This window comes from Periplaneta americana, chromosome 15, assembly GCF_040183065.1.
Source record: "Periplaneta americana isolate PAMFEO1 chromosome 15, P.americana_PAMFEO1_priV1, whole genome shotgun sequence".
NCBI classification, from domain to species: domain Eukaryota; kingdom Metazoa; phylum Arthropoda; class Insecta; order Blattodea; family Blattidae; genus Periplaneta; species Periplaneta americana.
The window spans coordinates 99,030,715-99,052,329 of NC_091131.1; the positions used below are offsets into that span (position 1 = coordinate 99,030,715).

Consider the following 21,615-nt stretch of genomic DNA (forward strand, 5'->3'; position numbering starts at 1 on the left):
TTCTCAGTCAGTGACCCAATCAATTCCTTTTTCTCTTTTTCATCAGTTTCTTCACCCATTCTTTCCAACACAGCTTCATTTCTTATTCTGTCTGTCCACTTCACACGGTCCATTCTTCTCCATATTCATATTTCAAGTGCTTCTATTCGTTTCTCTTCACTTCGTCGTAATGTCCATGTTTCTGTCCCATACAATGCTACACTACACTTCACTAGTCTCTTCCTTAGTTCTCTTTCCAGAGGTCCGCAGAAAATGCTCCTTTTTCTTGAGACGAATACAGTATCTACTTCGCCCATCAGCAGAACATGATCTGAGTTAATATCCGCTTCTGTTAAAGTCTTTGCATTTTTAAGTAATTTCGGAATCTCTCCTGTACCAGTAAATATAGTGTATCTGATATCTGCTTTCGTCCCTTGGGCATATCCATATATATCTTCTACGTTTATGTTGTTGGAATAATGTATTTCTAACAATCATTGAATTTCTTTTACAGAAATTCACCTAAGATTCTCCTCTGTCATTTCTTTTTCCCAATCCATATTTTCCAACTGTACTTCCATCTTGCCCTTCTCCTACTATTACGTAGATAATAAATAAAATTCGAATTAGACTTCATCAATTAACACAACTCATAACAGAAATTACAAATTCAATTAATTTTAATAAATCTGTCCTGATAAACTTTCAGAACGTCCCCGAGGTTCACTCAGCCTCCTATAAAATTGAGTATCGCATCCTTCCCGGGGTAAAAGGCGGTCAGAGCGTGGTGCCGACCACATCACCTCATTCTAGTGCCGAGCTCTTGGAAAGCATGGGGCTCTACCTCCTTACCCCCCCAAGTGCCTTCATGGCATGTTACGGGGATGCCTTTACCTTTTTAAATCTGTCCTGATAGCCTACAGTGCACAATTTGTAAGATAAGAGAACGTAAAGTAGCAAATATCAAGGGAAGCATAAGCAAATACACACGTTACAAAAACATACCCAACTAAGAATGTAGTAACAGTAGTAGTAGTAGTAGTAGTAGTAGTAGTAGTAGTAGTAGTAGTAGTAGTAGTAGTAGTAGTAGTAGTAGTAGTAGTAATAATAATCGGAGTGAATAAGCTAACATGTTCTGCAATGCTTTATATAATAACTGGAAGGGGAATATGATCACAAGATTAAATTACTCATACATGAATCAAACTAGCATGACGGAAGAAGAGAAAGAAGACCGGTCCTGCTTTAGGTATACTGTTTCTCGCAGATTCAGTCCGCGGAACTATACTGCTAGTCGCTGCTTAGAATTGAGAGAGAATGCAGGTAAAAAGGAACGGTCAATACATGCGATAAAGATGAGTGTCGACGTAGATGTATAGATTGAAGTATCTATGTCAGTATAAAACGAAGCGCACCAAAAATTAAATAAAAGTGTACTCATTACATTAGTAGTACAGTATGTTTTCCTTCCCTTTCTTCTTTCCCATTCGTTCATCCATTAACATGGTCATAGTCGTGCACAGTGCCGAAATAGGCCGCGATATAACTACGCTGCTCTTTGCTATTAAATTTCACGTTGCTACTTTTAATTCGAGATAGTGTACACCGGTATGTTTGCAATTACTGTTTCAGTCAAATTAAAAGCTATATAGCGGAAATTCAATCAGAATGAAATATTACACTACCATTAACTTTGAACATGACCTGTCGTAACGCTACTATGTTAGATGAAATTTCTGGCGAATAGCGCATTAATTTGATTCGTATTATTAATGGCCCGCAGGAAACAGTCGGAGTCACTCTTTAGAGAAACTTTGAAATAATTTGAGCAAATATGTTGTAGTTCCTTTTATAGCACGAGCCCGCGGACTTCTCGGCCCAGAAGATTACGCACTGAATATTGTAACAACTCTTGAACACGGATACGTGTAGGGAAAAGGCCTAGAGCAACAGAAGAAGAAGAAATACACAACTATCGTCTCCAAATTAATTACGATACATTTTTGAAATTCTAATTCATGGAAATATAGAATGATTGATTTAAACTCACATTATTCTTGTTGCTAAAACTTCCAAACCGGCACCGATGTACAGTAGTGGCAAAAAAAAAAAACCGGACCGACTCCTGTAGCTGATACAAAAGAATCCTGTGGTGTGTATTGTGTCATACTGTGGTAATTTCAATACGGATAGTGAAGCCAGAGGTATGTACTGCAATTTAATGTAAAAATACGCAGTTATCTTTGCCGAATAGAGGTAGAAATGTAATATTGATGCCAGATGAAAATAAAACTCTCAAAGATTTTTCGTCTAAGTTTGGTGCACTGAAGGAAACAAAAGACGGTAAGAATCGAACAAATGCAATAAATTTCATTGTTACAATTAATTATACAAGATGGATGTGTTTTGTGACTAGCAAAATTTGAATCTGTGATTTTGAAATCAGCTACAAGGGTCGGTCAGGTTTTTTTTTTTTTTGCCACTACTGTACACTCAGCCTCCTATGAAATTAGTACCGGATCTTTCCCGGAGGTAAAAGGTGGTCGGAGCGTGGTGCCGACCACACCACCTCATTCTAGTGGCGGAGTCAAGAAAGCATGCCCTCCATGCGTCTTCATGCCTCAATGAAGGAAGATATTGCCCACTTAGTAATACCAGAAATGTCACCAGATTTGTTCCACTGTTGTGGAGTAATGGTTAGCCTGTCTGATCGTGTAACGAGTGGATGCGGGTTCATATCCTGGTTGGAACAAGCTACCTTGTTGGGGTTTCTTCCGAAGTTTTTCCACAGCCAATTGAAGCAGAATTGTTGAGTAATTTTCGACGTTAAACCTCGGACTAATGTGGGCATAATTTATTCACTTATTATCATTATTACTACAGCTCGGATTTTCACGCTGGTGATATTCATACAAGAGCGACAACGTTCAACGAAAAAATATCATTTATAGAACAGGACTGGTAAGTACAGCAAACCTCAGGCTGTGGTGTTAGCCTTCGGGCTCCTCCTCCTCTAAAAGGAAAAAAAAATAATCAGATTCAACAAATTTTTCATCCCTGTTGAAGACTAGCGAAAACTTATATTTTGGTAACCTTCGACGAGTTTTACTATTTATTTGTGTTGGTATGAAAAAATCAATTTTCTTTTCGTTTCCATCAGAGTTGCAGTGTGAGTCCGAGAACTCTCAAGAACATTTCACAAATTGCCTCTTTATGCTATGTCAACTTTTTTATACTGTGTTTTACCCATACCTTTTTGGTACCGATTACAAGTCAATGAAATATAATTGAGAGTATATTATCGCTGAATCAGTAATGGAGAGGCATAGGCTACATTTCGAATCTTATGGTCATGTGGATAGCTCGAAACAGGCCACCGCTAAGACAAGGAACAAACTGCCAGTTCCATGAAACGTAAATTTCTTCCACTGCCCACTCCGGAAATCAAATCACGAACCGCTTGGATGGGAAGCGTATATGCTCTCCACTATCCAAGGGAGCGGGATTTGTACTATGTACGAGACACAAGCCTTTTCCGTACCCTATTACAGTGAAGTTCAACAGCTAACTAATTATAGGCTATATGCGATGTTTTGTTGTAAAAATTTTAAATGAAAATTTATAGTGAGCAGAAAGGAAATGCTTCTGGACGACCGCGGCCTAAAGGTTAAAACAAATAAGTGACGAGAAATTCCTAAATATTGACGGATTGTTCCTAGGTCACCTACATTAATTTCTGCCGAAATTTCTTTAATGGATTATGCTTGCAGTTAAATATGATTTTGTACCTCGTTCGAAGTGGTGTAAGCTCGTGATAATTCTGATTCTCTAGATCAGCGGTCGGCAAATGTAGGCCTAATATATTTCGTACCTGAAGAACACGACTTCTTAACCTCCACCTTTTTGTTCATCTGTACCGGTAGGGTTGGTTGACGTCTATAATGGGCGCAACATATCGTGAGGTACTAACATGAAGCTTCATCATTCCCCCCCCCCCCCCAATATAGCAACATGAATGAACTACATAAGTTTGTTTCGATCATTGTAGAAAGGCTGAAGGAATAAAATGCTTACCACTGCTCTAGATCATGGGTGTCCAAACGCCTATAGAACCAGGAGATATTGCACGTCAAGCATGCTCTGCTAAGGTTAATAACTTTCGATAGGCTATAACATAGGAAAAACTACCTTAAAGAATATGCGCTGCGGGTTGCTTATGCCAGGGGTTATCTCGTACGAGTTACAAATTGGACATCTATGCTCTAGAATTCTAGATGATGAAGCTGGTACGTAACTCTGAAAAACTGGATGTGTCTGCATTTATCACATGGTGCAAATATTAAAAAAGTTCCCAGCACACGTATATAGGTTTACCAAATATTGTATTAGATATGTGGTTTCTGAAGTTCAAGACCACACAGACATAAAAACTTCATCAAATCAGCAAACATGCAACAATTTTAACTATCCAGTTCATTAAAAAGTAAGTAAAGAATGTTGTCACTAATAAAATTAAAATTTGGAAGTTTTTCGCAGAGCATAGGTACCGGTAGCCTAAATACTAGAGCTATCAATTTCACTTTCGGTTGAATCATATTTCCAAAATTCAGTATTGCTTATAAAAAGCTTATAATAGTATAAAACTACTTTGAAAGAAAAATATTGCAATTTTCAAATTCCTGTAAGCATCATGTGAAAGCAAGAATCGATTAAATTTTTTAGTCTTATCTGGTTACACTTTCTTATCTACAGATTATTGCTTCAGGAATCGAAGTGGTGGACTAATACAAAACGAAGACGTATAAAATGGGTTGCCACACATTAGTTCATGAAAATCTGGCAATTTTTTTTAATAAACTGAGGTGTAAGTAGTAATATGTATGAAAAATGATCTACATGAGAAAAAAATCACGTTCAGTTTTATTTAAGCATTTTATAATCACTTTAGTTTGATAATTAATCAAACCCAAAAACTTGAATATGTTTTTCAGTATACGAAAGACAAGCAGTTTATAGCGCCTTCATATTTTTGTGATGTACTGAACAAAATTTAGAATAAAAAATATTTTCAATATTACAAATAATGAAATTATTTAGGCCTAGTGCCTAGTGTTGTTTAATCAACTATCCGAAGACAGTTCTGAACCTCCCAAGTAATACCAAGAAGGCATCAACCTATGAGGCAACTAGGTCAGGAGATAATGGGGTAGGGTGGCTAGTTCCTTTCCACCTCCATTGCATACATCACCGACTAGCTACATATTACGCTAGTCATACTTCATATGGATATAAACAATATTGTTATTCCTCTGATACACATCGTCAAGTGTGATGTATTGCCTGGTAATAGATGTACGTATCAGCCAGAACCGATATTACTTCCTAGCTGTACAGTACTTTAAAGACAATATAATTAAAAGCGCACGGAAAACAGTGCATCTTATTACACAGACGGACATTATGCACATCCTTTACTTCGTAAGAAGGTGAAGACGTATTTTCCTTGTAAATATTTACTTTATGTTAATTTCCTTAAACTCAAAATTTAATTTCTTTTTCTTATTTAGAACAGGACACTTTTTGAAGCCTAATGGGAATACAGTAATCATGATCCATCAGGACGTATGGGAACCCCAATCGGAGAGAAAGTATTGACATATCAGACAACTCTCATTACTGATTGTGATTAGTAAAGAGAGATTACGATGGCACGGCCATAAGGGAACGATAGAACTCAATAGATGCATAGAAAGAAGTTTACCAATAGTCTTGAAAAACCGAGAATTAAAGCGAAACCAAAATACGACTGCGAAATCAAATAATAAATTTCCTTGAAAATGGAATTGTTTAATAAGATCAAAGTTTACAGTTGTTGATGATGGTGGTGATGGTGTAGACCAACGGATCTTTTTCCTCGAGGCGTGTAGTGGAGGATCTGTCATGAAAATCAGTAACGATCCATTACATTGACGTGATAGAGTAAATTCTATCTATAATAAAAATAATTATTATTGAGGTGTTCATGAATAGGTAATACACCTATTTTAATTCACTTATTATTGATTCATTTCTTTTGTGATCAAGTTGACTATGGCAATTCTTCGTAAAAATTTCATTTCCGCAGTTGCTAGGCGTTATACGTCTTCATTTCCGACGGTCCGGTCTTACAGTATGCATGAGAGTTGGCCTTGCCAAAACCTTTATTTTTTATATGTTTTTGCACTTCAATGGTAATAAAAAATTGCGTAACAGTTCTAAGGGATTGTTTAAACTGAATTTTCTGCGATATTTCATTTTCGGTTTGGTATATAATATTATATCTAGTACTATTAAAATACTTACTTACTGGCTTTTGAGGAACCCGGAGGTTCATTGCCGTCCTCACATAAGCCCGCCATTGGTCCCTATCCTGAGCAAGATTAATCCATTCTCTATCATCATATCCCACCTCCCTCAAATCCATTGTAATATTATCTTCCTATCTACGTCTCGGCCTCCCTAAAGGTCTTTTTCCCTCCGGCCTCCAACTAACACTCTATATGCATTTCTGGATTTTCCCATACGTGCTACATGCCCTGCCCATCTGAAACGTCTGGATTTAATGTTCCTAATTATGTCAGGTGAAGAATACAATGCGTGCAGTTCTGTGTTGTGTAACTTTCTCCATTCTCCTGTAACTTCATCCCTCTTGGCCCCAAATATTTTCCTAAGCACCTTATTCTCAAACACCCTTAACCTATTTTTCTCTCTCAAAGTGAGAGTCCAACTTTCACAACCATAAAGAACAACCGGTAATATAACTGTTTTATAAATTCTAACTTTCAGATTTTTTGACAGCAGACTGGATGATAAAAGCTTCTCAACCGAATAATAACAGGCATTTGCCATATTTATTCTGTGTTTAATTTCCTCCCGAGTATCATTTATATTTGTTACTGTTGCTCCAAGATATTTGAACTTCTCCACCTCTTCAAAAGATAAATTTCCAATTTTTATATTTCCATTTCGTACAATATTCTCGTCACGAGACATAATCATATACTTTGTCTTTTCGGGATTTACTTCCAAACCTATCTCTTTACTTGCTTCCAGTAAAATTCCCGTGTTTTTCCTAATCGTTTGTGGATTTTATCCTACATATTCACGTCATCCGCATAGACAAGCAGCTGATACTATTAAAATACTAACTTACTTATTCTAAAATAGAATTTATAATGGGAATTTTATTTCTGATTGGCATTTTACCTTGAAAATTCCATGAACTTTGTTTTCGATGCAGAAATTTCCATTATTAAAGCAATAACTACTGCAATTCATAATAAGTAAGAAACATACGAGTCTTGGTTAAGTATTATCATTAATTCATAAAGGAGCTCCAAATTTTATTTTCGTATCTGTACATAAAATTGTATCTTATAATATATCTGTGTGTTTTATAGTCTGCAAATAATTTTATTTTTGATAGTATCATACATCTTCAATTTAGGAAATATCGTAACTAGTAAATTTCCAGTTCGAGCACTAAACGTGCATAAATAAAACAGAAGAAGAAATACGCACGAATTTGTCGTTGGGGTACAGGAATATAGATGGGAAGTTAATATTAGAATCGTGTAGGAGAGGCGGCCTGCAGAGCTGGCACAGTATTGATTTCGCTGAGCACTGGTCCAGTGGCACGTTTTTGAGGGAATGATGATGAACAACCACGTGTCTCAAAAACTGTAATTTGGGAAATGGATTGTCCATAGAGAACCGCAATATAGCTGGTTTAAACAGTAACTAAACAACTGGCGGCGTTTTGGAGGTGAAAATTCGAAAGAATTTTTTTCTTGCTGCTTATAAAGTTAAGTTAGAATTACTTTCCTTTTTATACAGATTAATGTTAAAATTAATTTTAATAACAGAGTTATTCTAACCGTTAGGGAGGAGGTACACCATTGGCCTGCAAAAATTTAGCGAAATTATTATTATTATTATTATTATTATTATTATTATTATTATTATTATTATTATTTTTTGCATCTCAGTACTACAAGCTAAATAAAAGCTAAATGAACAAACCTTTCATGCTTAATGTACATACATTACACTTTATAAAACACTATTCAGAATATTAAAATAGCTAACAATTATCTGTAGAAATAATATTAAATTTGCATATTTTCTACCACTATAGAGCATTTACATAACAAAATATACAATTAATTACAAAATTGGTGTTCTATAAGTTTATTAGTCACTCGAATCGATGAGGTGAGTGTGACATCTGAAAATTAATCAATATTTGTAACCTTCGTCTGAACACGGCATGATTAATGGCTTTGAAAATTTAAATGTATTTATCAACACACACATATTTTATATTCAAAACTTATTTTTATAACATCGAGAGATGCAAATAGTGTGTTTATCACTTTGAATGACTTTTAACTTGAAATTTTATTAAATGTTTCATTATACAGAAATGCTCTGGAAACAAATTTTATGTCATGTTGGTTTTAAACTGTTTTATTAATAATATGTGTATATTTATATATTTTTGTACTTCACCTATGTTCAATTTGTCTATTTTGTATCTCCACCTGATGATGATTTTTTAAAAATCGAAAATATTTGTGGATAAAATGATGTGAAACTTAAAAACAGAAATTGTTTTCTGTATTAATCGATAAGTTGCTGACTGAAATTAAAAGCAATTCCTTATTATATATTTAACGTATCTGAAATATGAACCTAAATATGACATTTAAATTCATGAAAAGTTTAGTTCATTTAGCTTTCATAGTAGCTGAGATATAAAAAAATGAATTACACTAAATTTTTGCAGAACAATGGTTACCTCCCCACTTAAGGGCCAACGAACATGAAAGAAATTACACATCGACACCGTTGTAAAGATCATGGACTCTATATTTAGTGCATATTCCTTATTATGCACAATTTACTAGTTTACTACATCTTGGTCGCGTAAGTAAACATATGAACATAAACAATAAAACGTGTTAAGGATATACAGTACAGTATGTAGTGTTTCAGGAAAAATGTGTAAATATTTTGATAGAGATAATATAGATAGAATACGAACGGAAATTTAAGTGCAAATTTTCCTTTGCCTTTTGAGGATAGTCAATAAATAAAGTACGTACCATTGGTTAATTTACCTAAATAAGATAATATTTAAGGTAAAATGTCATACTTATGCAATGCAAAAAACACTACGAGATATGCCAAAATACATTACGAACATTTTGTTTCTTTCGTAGTTCTCGTTTACTAAGATATTTGCATTCATTTCCTCACACACACTTCCTATACACAAGTATATAATATAAACGTTTTGGCTGTAAACATTTGAAAAAAACTAAAGATTTTAATCTCTGTTTCTGTTTTGAATGTATAGAATTGACTCTTCGAACAAAAATAATGTAATGTATAATTCACATCACGATAGCAAAATGTGTCGTATGTTTTTCGAATCATTGTTGTTGTTTCCTTTCGTGCATTGCTGTTGCAGTATGTGTGTACTAAAGTGAGTTGTATTCTGATTGGTCCACAGCAGGCGTGACGTGCTACACGTGTGTGAACGTATCGGACAATTTGGTGTGCAATCGATTTGCAATCGACCGGCCCTGTCCACAAGGTAGGTACACACAACAATTTTTATAGTAGTTTAGCTGCCAGTCGGGCTGTAAATGCCACTTGCAGCTTCGGAAAACACTTAAGTACTAATGATGAATGCCGATTTATATCGATTAACAATATCTGTCTATTGAATTCTCTCCGTCGGTTTTGTGGGGAAGGGTGGGATTTTATTACTACTGTCGAGAGAAATTACAAGGGAGATATTTCGTGGTGAACAAAAAAACACCATACAAAAACACTTTTTAACTTTAAAATGTCCTTAGCGGACAAGTGGTTGCCACATTTATTGTTGGTTAAAACTGGGACGAAGAATCCATAACATAATTCCTTCCTAAGCAAAGTAAATCTGAATGTTTTTACTGAAATACATTAATACAAGTCCCGGCAGAGGAACAACCAATTATAAGGAGTTGGTTATTGACTCAAGCAGTTTTTTTTTTTCAAAATGGTGTACGTGAGTTCATAAAGAAGGCCTACATTGTCTGTCAATTATTTCTTGAAAAGGACTTCTTTAAGTGATTATCGCTGAGATGGAAATGTGCTTCGTCAGATATCCACAAAGTGTTAATAAAGTCTTCATCTTCATCCTTGCGATTTAAAATCTCCTCACAAAATGCTCTTCGAATTAGAATATCGCGATGTTATAATCATGTACCACCTGAATTGTGTATGGATGAAAATACAGAGTGTAACAAAAGTTTCTGTATTATTATTATCTTGTTTAGTGTCCATTTTCTCAGGAACCATGACCAAATTTTATGGTGTAGGAGTTGGAACTACTTGATTGTGGTATGATGCAATCCTTTATTAATAATTTGGCTGAAAATGTGATATTTACCGTCAAATACATGAAAAAAAAACTAAAATTTTCACTGTACGAGAACCTTTTGTTACACTCTGTGTAAGTCGCATGAGCAGATGGGACGGAATCATGTTGCCATAAATTCAAATAACTATATTTACGCCTAACAGACTCAAAACTGTCGTTTTTCTAAACGTTTTTCATGTTGTGCACTACTCCACCTTCCCATGACGACTAAGTGACATTGTATTGGCAGCAATATGTGCTCGCAGTTTATCGCCCCTTAACTGTGTGTGAGAGATATACTCTCCTTAAAATTACCCGTTCAGAGCTGTTGTACCCTGTATATTGCATCAATTATCAGTAATTCATATAAATGTCTTTAAAATAGTATTACACTGCAGCTTTCTCATGCTTGTGAATTTTGGACAGTTAAAGTAAGCGATGAAATGTTAGTAAAGGTGGAAAAAATTGAGTAATTATGATATTTGCATGTCCTTTATAAGAAAATCTACGATTATTAGTCAGTCTTTATCAAGTCAGCTATGATTATACACTAAGAATGCAGTAAAAACACCCAATTCCAATTTTTTTTTATTTTTTTGGAGGGAGGAGATTGGTAGATTCTATAATTGCTTAGAATGTTTAAGTAGTTGGTGGTTGTTCGTATGAGTTTGGATATTTGTAGTTTATTAAGTATATGTAATAAATTAAAGACCATTATGCAGGTTGTTTTATTAAGAGTTATTTTATTTGTATCCTATACATAATGTTGCGGGTTATCCTTATCCTGAAAGCAGATACCGGATTGGAATTTGCTTTCTATCTACCCCAATCGTTCTGTCCGTTATCTATATATGTTGTCTTTAGGAGGTGGTGTGATCCAAAAGAATTATCCCTAACGTCATTAGGTAACAAATTCCAGAGGCGAGATATTTCTACAGTGTAGGAGGATGTTAAAGACGTTCTGTGATGACTGATGGGGGATAGAAAGAAGTGCTTGATGCCGGTTTCGAAGTGTTGTAAGAGATTGAAAGAGTGATAGCAGATAATTCGGAGTAGAAATATGCATGATTCTAAATAGAAGAGACACTGAGTGTATTGTTCTTCGTTCCTTCAGACGCACCCATGAAAGTAACTGGAGGAAAGGCGTTATATGGTCAAATTTACGAGTATTGCAGATGAATCTTATGCACACATTATGGACACGTTGTAGTCTCTCAGCTAAGAGTAAACTTACATTAGTTAGCAAGGAATCGCAGTAATCAAAATGGGTCATTACAAGCGTCTGAATAAGATTGTTTTTTAGACTAAGTACTGTAGTACTGTATATAAATTGCAAGAAATTTATTTCATTCACAATCACATTCACAATCCTTAGAACTAAGAACCAGTTCCTTAGAAATCAAAATATCACAGTAACACCCAACTGAGAACAAACTTTTCACGCAATTAGAGAGATCCTATGAATCTGTCACTTTAAATGGGAGATCATTATGATCTAGAACTGAAATTATTACTGATTTATTGTGCTAACTCACACCGACCGACTGCGCTAAGTTCCGCTGTGTATCCAGATTCCATGCAGTAATATCACATGCCTCCCCCTGATCAGCTCCTACGGTATGACGCCGAACTGTGACCTGAAAAATGCTACCAATGCTGATAAAAAGATCATTAATACTCGTAGAATGGAGGAATAACGAAATAATGACGACGCTTACATTCAGGTACCGGTAAGGGGAGAAAACCTAGAAAAGTCCCAATTGCGACATTGTCAGCTAAAATATCACTATGAATTTTTCAATGGAAAATCTTAAGCGTGAGCAGGACTCGAACCTTGACCTTCCGCGTGACAGACTGATGGCCTACTCTACATCACGCTGTCACCTCCGTATAGCTTCTTTATAGTCAGAACATACTTTTATCTATCCCGTGTCAATGAAAATAACTTTATATCAATAAAGGCCAATTCATACCGGGATAGTTTACAGGAGTCAAGTGCTTCAAGTAACTCGACTTTCTTCCCATTTCCCCCGTGTGATATGGTCGAGACAGTCAAGTTGTGACTTGGCGGTCAAGCAGAATTTGAGTTGACGACTCGTCAACTTTTGTGCCCACTTTCCCGTCACGTGATCAACTTGACTCCACCACTTTCCTCATGTGAATGCTAACTTGTAGCAACTTGCAAGCACACAGTGTGCGTGTATGGTTTGTTTAAATTAATAGCGAATTAATTTAGGTATCGAATTTGAGATTAATTTAACTTTCACACTCCACATTTTAACAATTAGGCCTACTAATTCTGCTTTCAAATGACTTGGATTTGTAATTCAAAATTGTTTCAGCAACCACCTGTTTTTAGGTTAGGCCTGCACCTGGTTAGAAGCAAGTTGAATATACTACTGTAATTATTTGGAATTCTCTTGCAAAAACAACGTTCATTCTATCACGTTCATACAGAATGAATTCCTTAGGTTCCTATATTATAACATATTCAAAATACCTTGCCCATTCCAGTTCCCAACTAGATTATTGTAATGCATTTTTGGTTTCTATACGCTCAATGACACAAGAACGACATACTTGATGATATTTCTCAGAAAAATATAAACAAAAATAATACTGATTCCGTTGAAATACTCAAAATAATTCCATTTTATATCTCTCCAAATATATATAGAAGAAATTTGGTGTTTAATATCTCTAGATCGAGACAAATATCAAAACTTTTTCCTTGTTTTGGCCCTGCAATTTATTACCGGTATCGATTTATTAAATTTCTGATTTTTTAATCATAATAAGCAACATCTCTTTCATGTTTTCATTTCTTTTATTTCTATTTCTAATGAGTTTCATATATTAGTACCTATTTTATAATTGCTGTCCATGTGAATCATTATCAATACTTATAAATTAAATTAATTTGAAGCAGGTGACAAGAGGCATTATTTCAGAAACTTGTTACCAAACTTAAGAAACAAGAGTGTCCAAAACAAATGTAGAAGTGGTTAGCAAAAAAGGTAAAAAAAAAAAACTTAAAACAGTGTACCTTTAAGCATACAACATTCAGCGCGCGTTTTTCACGTGTGGAACATGGTTTCAAGTTTAGTGTCTCCGTGTGATCACAAAGATGGCGTCAAGTTTAGAGGATTCAAGCACTTGACTCCTGTAAACTATCCCGTGTGAATCAGGCTTAAAATACCAGTATTACATTATTAACTATAACTATTAAATAATTTATTTATATTAAATGAAACCAATGTACTTCGTATAAAACTAATAATTCATTACTTATCAACTGATCGGAACCGAAAAGAGTTTGCAGTTCTATAGATACGATTTTAAAAAGTAGGCCTACAACACTACACACCAACTTAAAAGGAAAAGTAATATCACCAACTGCTGCATTGCACTTTTTAGCAGAGCTCTTCTAGAGATTTCTGTTGCGCCAGTCTAAAAATAAGACAAAAAATATCACAGCACTGACATTTGATTATATCCATTTCACTCTGCATATATTTTCTTCTCCTAGCTTCCATTCGACGAAGCTCTTCTCGTCTACTTCCCTTTCTTGCTCATTCACTTTGCTAACGGCATTACATTATACAAACGTCCACACTCAGATCAAAATCAGATTTGTGACTGCTCAAGTACCTTTTCTTGTTAAAAGTAATGTATAATGTTTCCAGAATAAAATCTCATTTATTTTATAGATGCATGTACAATACTTACCCTTGCATTTCAAAATACGATGTCTGGAAGTATATTGTACGCTCTTTTTGCTTTAGATCAGAGATTCAGAAACTCTTTGGATTGGTGTACCACTGAATAATGCGTATCATAATTATCTTCGAGTGTAATCAAGTAATATCTAAATAGTGGCTTTCAAAGTTCATTCTTTCATTTAGTGTTCTGCCCTAGGGCAGGTCTTTCACTGCAAAGCCAGTTTTCTCCAATCTTTCCCATTTTCTGCCTTCCTCTTTGTTTCCTCATATGATCCATATATCTTAATGTTATCTATCATCTGATATCTTCTTCTACCCCGAACTCTTCCCGTTCACCATTCCTTCCAATGCATCCTTCAGTAGGCAGTTTATTGTCAGCCAGTGACCCAACCAATTCCTTTTTCTCTTCCTGATCAATTTCAGCATCATTCTTTCTTTCCAACACAGCTTCATTTCTTATTCCGTCAGTCCACTTCACACGTTCCATTCTCCTCCATATCCACTTTTCAAATGCTTCTAGTCGCTTCTTTTCACTTCATCGTAATATCCATGTTAATGTTTCAAATTTAATAGTTACAAATTAATAAGGTAACCAATGAGTATTATTATGAAAATATGCCGTTGACTATTGTTGAGTTTTATTGTTTCTACTGTGATGTGTTATGATTTGTATCATTTAACTAATTTACTATTGTTTTAATGTTTAAGATATTCATGATTAAGGCCGTGCTGAATCATGGTATGTAAATTTCCAATCCGGTATTTACCTTTGTGACTGGTTACCCCGCCAAAGGGTTTGAACTCTGGACCTCCTGAATGTGTCTCAAACGTTACCTTCTGAGCCACTTTGCTCTGTCATAACTTGTTTCGTAATTTTAACATAAGGAATAATGGAGAAGCAATAATGAAAGTGTACAAAAGAAATTAACTTGTAAAACAAAACTTGACATAGGTAGGCTACTATAAATATCACAGACAATTATTCTACATAATAAAGTAATTTAGAGAGTAATATTAGAATATGTAGGTACGTTAGAAATACTGAACAAAATAATAACATTTATACACAAATTGAGAAAACAAAATTTCAATTTTACATAATTTAAGAAATCAGAAATAAAATAATATTCGTAAATATTTGTACGCGTAAACAAACCATCATCCCCAGGAATTTATGTAATGAATTTTCTATCTGTTAAGACTGTTTAAATTAAACGGTTTAGAAGAATTATTTTTTTCACTATCTTGCATTAATATGAATTCTCTGTAACTGTTCATCTACCAACCGATTCCGCCTATGCGCATGCGCGTCATCTCAAGGTCATGCTCGCATCGTAGTCGTATACTCGATATCGAAAGAGACCACATATTTTATTTCAATCGTGTTATTAGTCATGAAGTTATATCGGAATGGATCATACTACAAACGTTACATCGCATTTCCGTCCTGGTTCCCCACGTATCGGTCTGATTTTAAAGAAGTGTTCACGTCAGCAGTTCAGTCAATATAGGTTCTCAAATAACCCGTTTGAGAGGTAATGAAAAGTTTCTTCTAATATATTCCATAGATTTCTTATTTAAACGAATGCTTATTTTTTTCTTTAGACTTCTTACAGTGATCTGAGATCATATATGTAGCAGGCACAGTATCTATAAGAATGTAAAAATGGAGAGAGGTTACAGCAACGAAAAGTATGCGAACATGCACTTTATGCCAACGACAAGGCACTCGAGGCTGCACACTTTTACAGGGAAGTTTTTTTTTTTTTTTTTCGTATAGAAGACAGCTCTATATACGTACAGTATATTCATAAGGGTACATGAACTCCTCACAAAACATGGAAGCTTCTTGCCTGGAATACGATGCGGATCTTAAGAAAATACCTGCACTATCTCGCATACGGCTCACATGCACATCCCCGTGTACACTGACTCTTTTTTGTTTTTATTAGACTGTAATTCTCATTTTTAATTTTTACCTATCTTTAAAACATACTGCATACCTATCTATCCCTACAAATGTATTTATCTACACGTACAGATCTAGAAATACCTGCCTATATATCTGTCTAAACTTAATTATTTGCCTCTGATTAAGGTTCTGAATGATATGCAAATCTATATCAGGCAGCACATCTCACTTGACGGTATACAGTATGTCAGAGGAAGAACAATTGTTTGACTAGCTACATCTGTAGTCTGACTAGCATAATATGTTACTAGTCAGCGATGTATGCAATGGAGAGAGAAACGAACTAGCCTCCCTACCCCATTATCTTCTGTGTTAGTTGCCTCATGAATGATGCCTTATTGGTGTCACTTATGAGATTCAAATCTGTCTTCGGACAGTTGATCAAATAACAACCTAATTATTTATATTTACCTTCCTATCTGTCCATACCCAGCCCTGTAACTATTTATACAATATCCATATATATTAATTCATTCAGTGTTCTGCCCAAGGGCACGTCTTTCACTGCAAACCTAGCTTTCTCCAATCTTTCTTATTTTCTTCCTTCCTCTTTCTCTCCTCATATGATCCATATTATCTTAATTGTCTTTCATCTGATATCTTCTTCTGCCCCGAACTCTTCTCCCGTTCACTATTCCTTCCAGTGCATCCTTCAGTAGGCAGTTTCTTCTCAGACAGTGACTCAACCAATTCCTTTTCCTCTTCCTGATGAGTTTCAACATCAACCCTTCTTCACCCACTCTTTCCAACGCATCTTCATTTCTTATTCTGCCTGCCCACTATAGCCTACCTACCTCTATATATGGCACTATATACATTATATTCCCCTACAATTTACGTAAGTAGATGAACTAATGAATGAAAGAATGAAGTAATACACAATAGAAGGAATGAACTAATAAACGGAATGAGTGAGTGAGTGAGTGAGTGAGTGAGTGAGTGAGTGAGTGAGTGAGTGAGTGAGTGAGTGAGTGAGTGAGTGAGTGAGTGAGTGAACATTTAGCAACTACAAATGGGTGTTCACTCAATGGTAGTTATGGGAAAAATAATATTAAAGGAAAACTAAAAAAAATAGAAGGTAGGAATATAAGTAAAACAATCAACGATATCAAATGATAAAAGAACAAGAGAATAATGTACAGTCGAAAGCCTATGAATTTATAGCGCCGCATAGAAAATCGTGTAAAATATTAGTTTTTCTACGTCGCGTAATTTGCGTGTAATTTATGTAAAATATGTAACATATTATCCAATTTACGTCGCCAACCCCGACTGTATGTCAAGAACAGAGCGTACTAATGTCTAATATGCCGTGCTCAAACTCGGCAACTCTCCTCAACCCAAACCCTTGACCCAGCTCTAACAGGAGCGGTGTAGCCACTATGCCAAGGGCTGCAGTCTTGTAATACGACGTTCCCACGCTCCCACCCTTGTCTTAGTGACTAACCATGTTACCGAGTCCCCATTAACTATGTGACAGTGTTGACACTATCGCACCGCTACATGTGTGAAGAGCAGTGTTAACACTTGAGGCAGATCGAATTTAGTTCATCATTGTGCAGAGAGATGAGTATCTCGCTGTAATCTTGCAAGCACGAGCTCAAGATAAGATAGACAATACGATCATTAGTGTTACAGTTCGCAAACTGTTAGTCCACATTTGTAAAAAAAAAAAAAAAAAAAAAAACAAAGGACAAATTACTTTACATTATGAAACATTATTATTATTATTATTATTATTATTATTATTATTATCATTATCAGATTATTATTATTATTATTATTATTATTATTATTATTATTATTATTATTATTGAACGGGTTACGTCAGTTGCTTGTCTATGTGGATGACGTGAATAAGTTAGGAGAAAATCAACAAACGATTATCCTGAAAATACGAAATATATGATTATGTCTCGTGACTAGATCATAGTACGAAATGGAAATATAAAAATTAGAAATTTATCCTTTGAAAAGGTGGAAAAGTTCAAATATCTTGCAGCAACAGCAACAAATATAAATGACACTCGGGAGGAAATTAAACACAGAATAAATATGAGAAATGCCTGATATTATTCGGTTGAGAACCTTTTGTCATCCAGTCTCCTCTCAAAATATCTGAAAGTTAGAATTTATAATATAGTTATATTACCGGTCATTTTGTATTGTTGTGAAACTTGCAGGCTACTCTCACTTTGAGAGAGGAACAGTGGCTAAGGATGTTCGAGAATAAGATACTTAGGAAAATATTTGGGGCTAAGAGGTTGAAGTTACAGTAGAATAGAGATGGTTACACAACGCAGAACTCTATTCACTGTATTCTCACCTGATATAATTAGGAATATTAAATCCAAACGTTTCAGATGGACAGGGCATGTAGCATGTATGGGCGAATCCAGAAATGCATATAGAGTGTTAGTTGGGAGGTTGGAGGGAAAAAGACCTTTGGGGAGGCGGAGACGTAGATGGGAGGATGATATAAAAATGGTTTTGAGGGAAGTGGGATATGATGGTAGAGACTGGATTAATCTTGCTCAGGATAGAGACCGATGGCGGGCTTATGAGAGGGCGGCAATGAACCTCCGGGTTCCTTAAAAGCCGTATTATTATTATTATTATTATTATTATTATTATTACTATTATTATTTAAAACAACATATTTTTACAATACTGAGCTCAATATCTTATTTGCATAAGTATGTATCCGTCCCCTTAGCCATCACTTGTTCGTTCAAAGTTAAGCAGTTGGTTACCCTCCCTCTCCTACCTACCCCTTTGCTGTCTAAACCAAGATCCACTTCAGGTTACCTGAGTAGAACCCAAAAAAAAAAAAAAAAAAAAAAATTGAAGACTTTAATAATACAGATTCCTTAAAGAAAGTAAGCTTTAGAACGATCATTCGACATGGCACTTTCGACTTCACACAATTTCTTTCAATTAATCTCTTCTTTTCCTATCTCATTTTCTTTATTCGTTCTTTAAAATTTTACCCTTATGAAGTCCGGTTTAGTACTCTTAGTACAAATTATTTCATTATTCTTTTTAAAGCAATATCATATCCCTGAGTCCTTTGGCAAGATCTTTTTTTTTTCCTTTGGTACAAAGGAGGGGTTTCGAAGGTTTTCACTGCTTATTATACTTACCGATTCTCTAATAATATAATTGGACGATTTTTTAAGTCAGAGCTACAACCATCTTGTACATATTGTTTCCGCTGAGTAATGTCAATTTACGATTTATCTTTCACTTCCTTACGGTTCCGGTTGAGTCCAATTACAGTGCCTTCCACATCCCCACGAAAGCGTACTACGTACAGTATGCGCAAACTGACGTCATCCCTACGTCAATTAATACTACAACACGTCGGCACCATTTAGAGAAATACTATTGAAATATAGATTGAATGTGCACCAAAAATACGAATCCATTATCACCGGAATTCGAACCTGGTCATTGTAAGCCAGTGTTCTTCCAACCGAGTTATCAAGGCAGCGTAACTACTGCTGGGTGTTACTGTTTTAATTTTTAAGTGGTGATACAATTTATGATTATGACTGAATAACATACATGCAGAAGTCTCGAATTAGGAACCCGATATTTTAATAAAGTAAATGAAAAGTAGAATGTTCAACGAGTATAACACTCTTGGGTTAGTTGCGTAGACGGTAAGCCACTAAAAAGCATACAGAGAATTAATTTGAGTTTATGACTAAGTTTAGGGAGTGATATGTGTCAAATGAAAGAAGTTTTATTAACGATGGCGCTTCAGTACGATACTGTACTATACATGCTCTCAAAAGTATCTACCCTCGGATTACCGTCATCCTGAAAGGTGGATTTGAAAAAGAATTCCTACTGCTTGGCTACCATGTTTCCCAGACCTCGAGAATCTTGGGAAGTCTAGTCTATGAAATATCAAAGAACAACATGGAGAGACTTTTAGCGAGAATCTTACCTATTTGTGCGGGAAAGGTAAACTGAGTCCCGAGCATAAAAAATGCAGTAAATTGGCCCCGAATCCAAAAAGGGTACAGGTAAATTGAGTCCCAGGTAACAATTGCAGCAAACATTTATTTCCTTCTCCGGCTTGCGTATTAGTGTTATGTAGTGAACACTGTTGGATCGTCCCTCAAAAAATTATTTGTATTATAATGCTTTAATAGTTGGAGCATGGATATTTAATAGTTTGCCAATTTTTATTGCAAACCGCCCTTAAATTTATTAAGGTATAAATTTAAGAGGGACTGCTATGATGAATTCAAACGTAGAAATATCTCATTTTGTCATGAGCGTCATATTTTCTCCAAGAAATCATTTCTTTTTATTTTTACTTTACGTCAGTTTTCCCGTATTACTAGTTAAAATGTACACTTTTAATTGAAAATCTTTCAAAATGTCAATGAAATAAAAAAAAATATGAATGTGCGTTATAAAACATTAATTGAGGAGGGAATTGAAAGACTCACAGCTATTGGTTGTTCTTTTATAGAGGCAAAAATTCAGATCAAACAGGAGAGAATCTGGCATCTGGAGCAATGTATTTTCAAAGATATAATCTATGAACTGTTCAATTTTTTCATCGCAAGGTTGTTCGATCGACATGAAGTCTTTGAAGAAGAGTTCTCAACGTGATCAAGAGGTAAAATGGTAGTCCAAATAAAGTATTTCAGATATTTATCAAAGACAACATTTTGGTTCAACATTCGTATTCTTATACTAAACTAAGTGAACACGATATTTTTCGCCATATTCAACGAATTAATTTTATAATTATATATATATATATCTCGACACAATTTACCCAGCCTAACACTGAATTTACCAACCAGATCAAGACTGGCAGCTGGACGGGACTAAATTTACTTAAACCCAAACTTCTGACGACAACGAAACGAAAACAAGCAACATCTTTGAACAACGGTGTGACGTTGCAATGAGTGCAAATAGCCGAATGGATTTGAATTCAAAACCATCTCCAAAACATGCAGTCCACAACGTTATAATAAATTAAATGCTATGTAGAAACATAACTAGAGCCCTGCGTGGTTACTTTCAATACAACTTAGGTGTACACCGATCGAACTATCTTCGCTGGTACGGAGAGCAAGTTGCGAGTCAACACGCTCCGGTAATTTGTTTTTACATCTGTTTATTCGTGTGTATAAGTCGATGAACAACAGGAATAACACTCATGTACCAAATACCACTTCCATTTAATAACAACAATGACAAAGTATTTATTTAAAGGCAGCATGCAATAAAAGATAATTTTTACCAGAGATAAATAAAACTAAAACATTTTCAGGAGCCAGCACCTTTATTTTCAGGAGGCACCACATTTTGCCTACCCATGCAATGCGAAAACAATTCGAACTGAAGATGCATTTACTGAAATATAGTAAACAATATTAAAACCATAAACCCTTAGGCCTATCAGCTTTTACAAATGTTAAATTGTGTGCTTGTTGTTTCTCTCTTAATGTTTTTATTGT

General features: G+C 35.1%; 1 protein-coding gene across 3 annotated transcripts in view; it reads left to right on the forward strand.

Moving 5' to 3' along the window:
- LOC138715652 (uncharacterized) overlaps positions 1-21,615 on the forward strand; it is a 550,339-nt gene that overhangs the window by 186,572 nt on the left and 342,152 nt on the right. For 2 of the 3 annotated variants that reach the window (XR_011336530.1, XM_069848724.1), the window contains exon 2: positions 9,536-9,619. Coding sequence is in view for 2 of the 3 variants with exons in the window: in XM_069848724.1 (XP_069704825.1) it covers positions 9,536-9,619 (84 nt within the window). In the remaining variant the exon portion in view is untranslated. The remainder of the gene's footprint in view (positions 1-9,535; positions 9,620-21,615) is intronic. The other variant, XM_069848725.1, reaches the window with a different exon arrangement.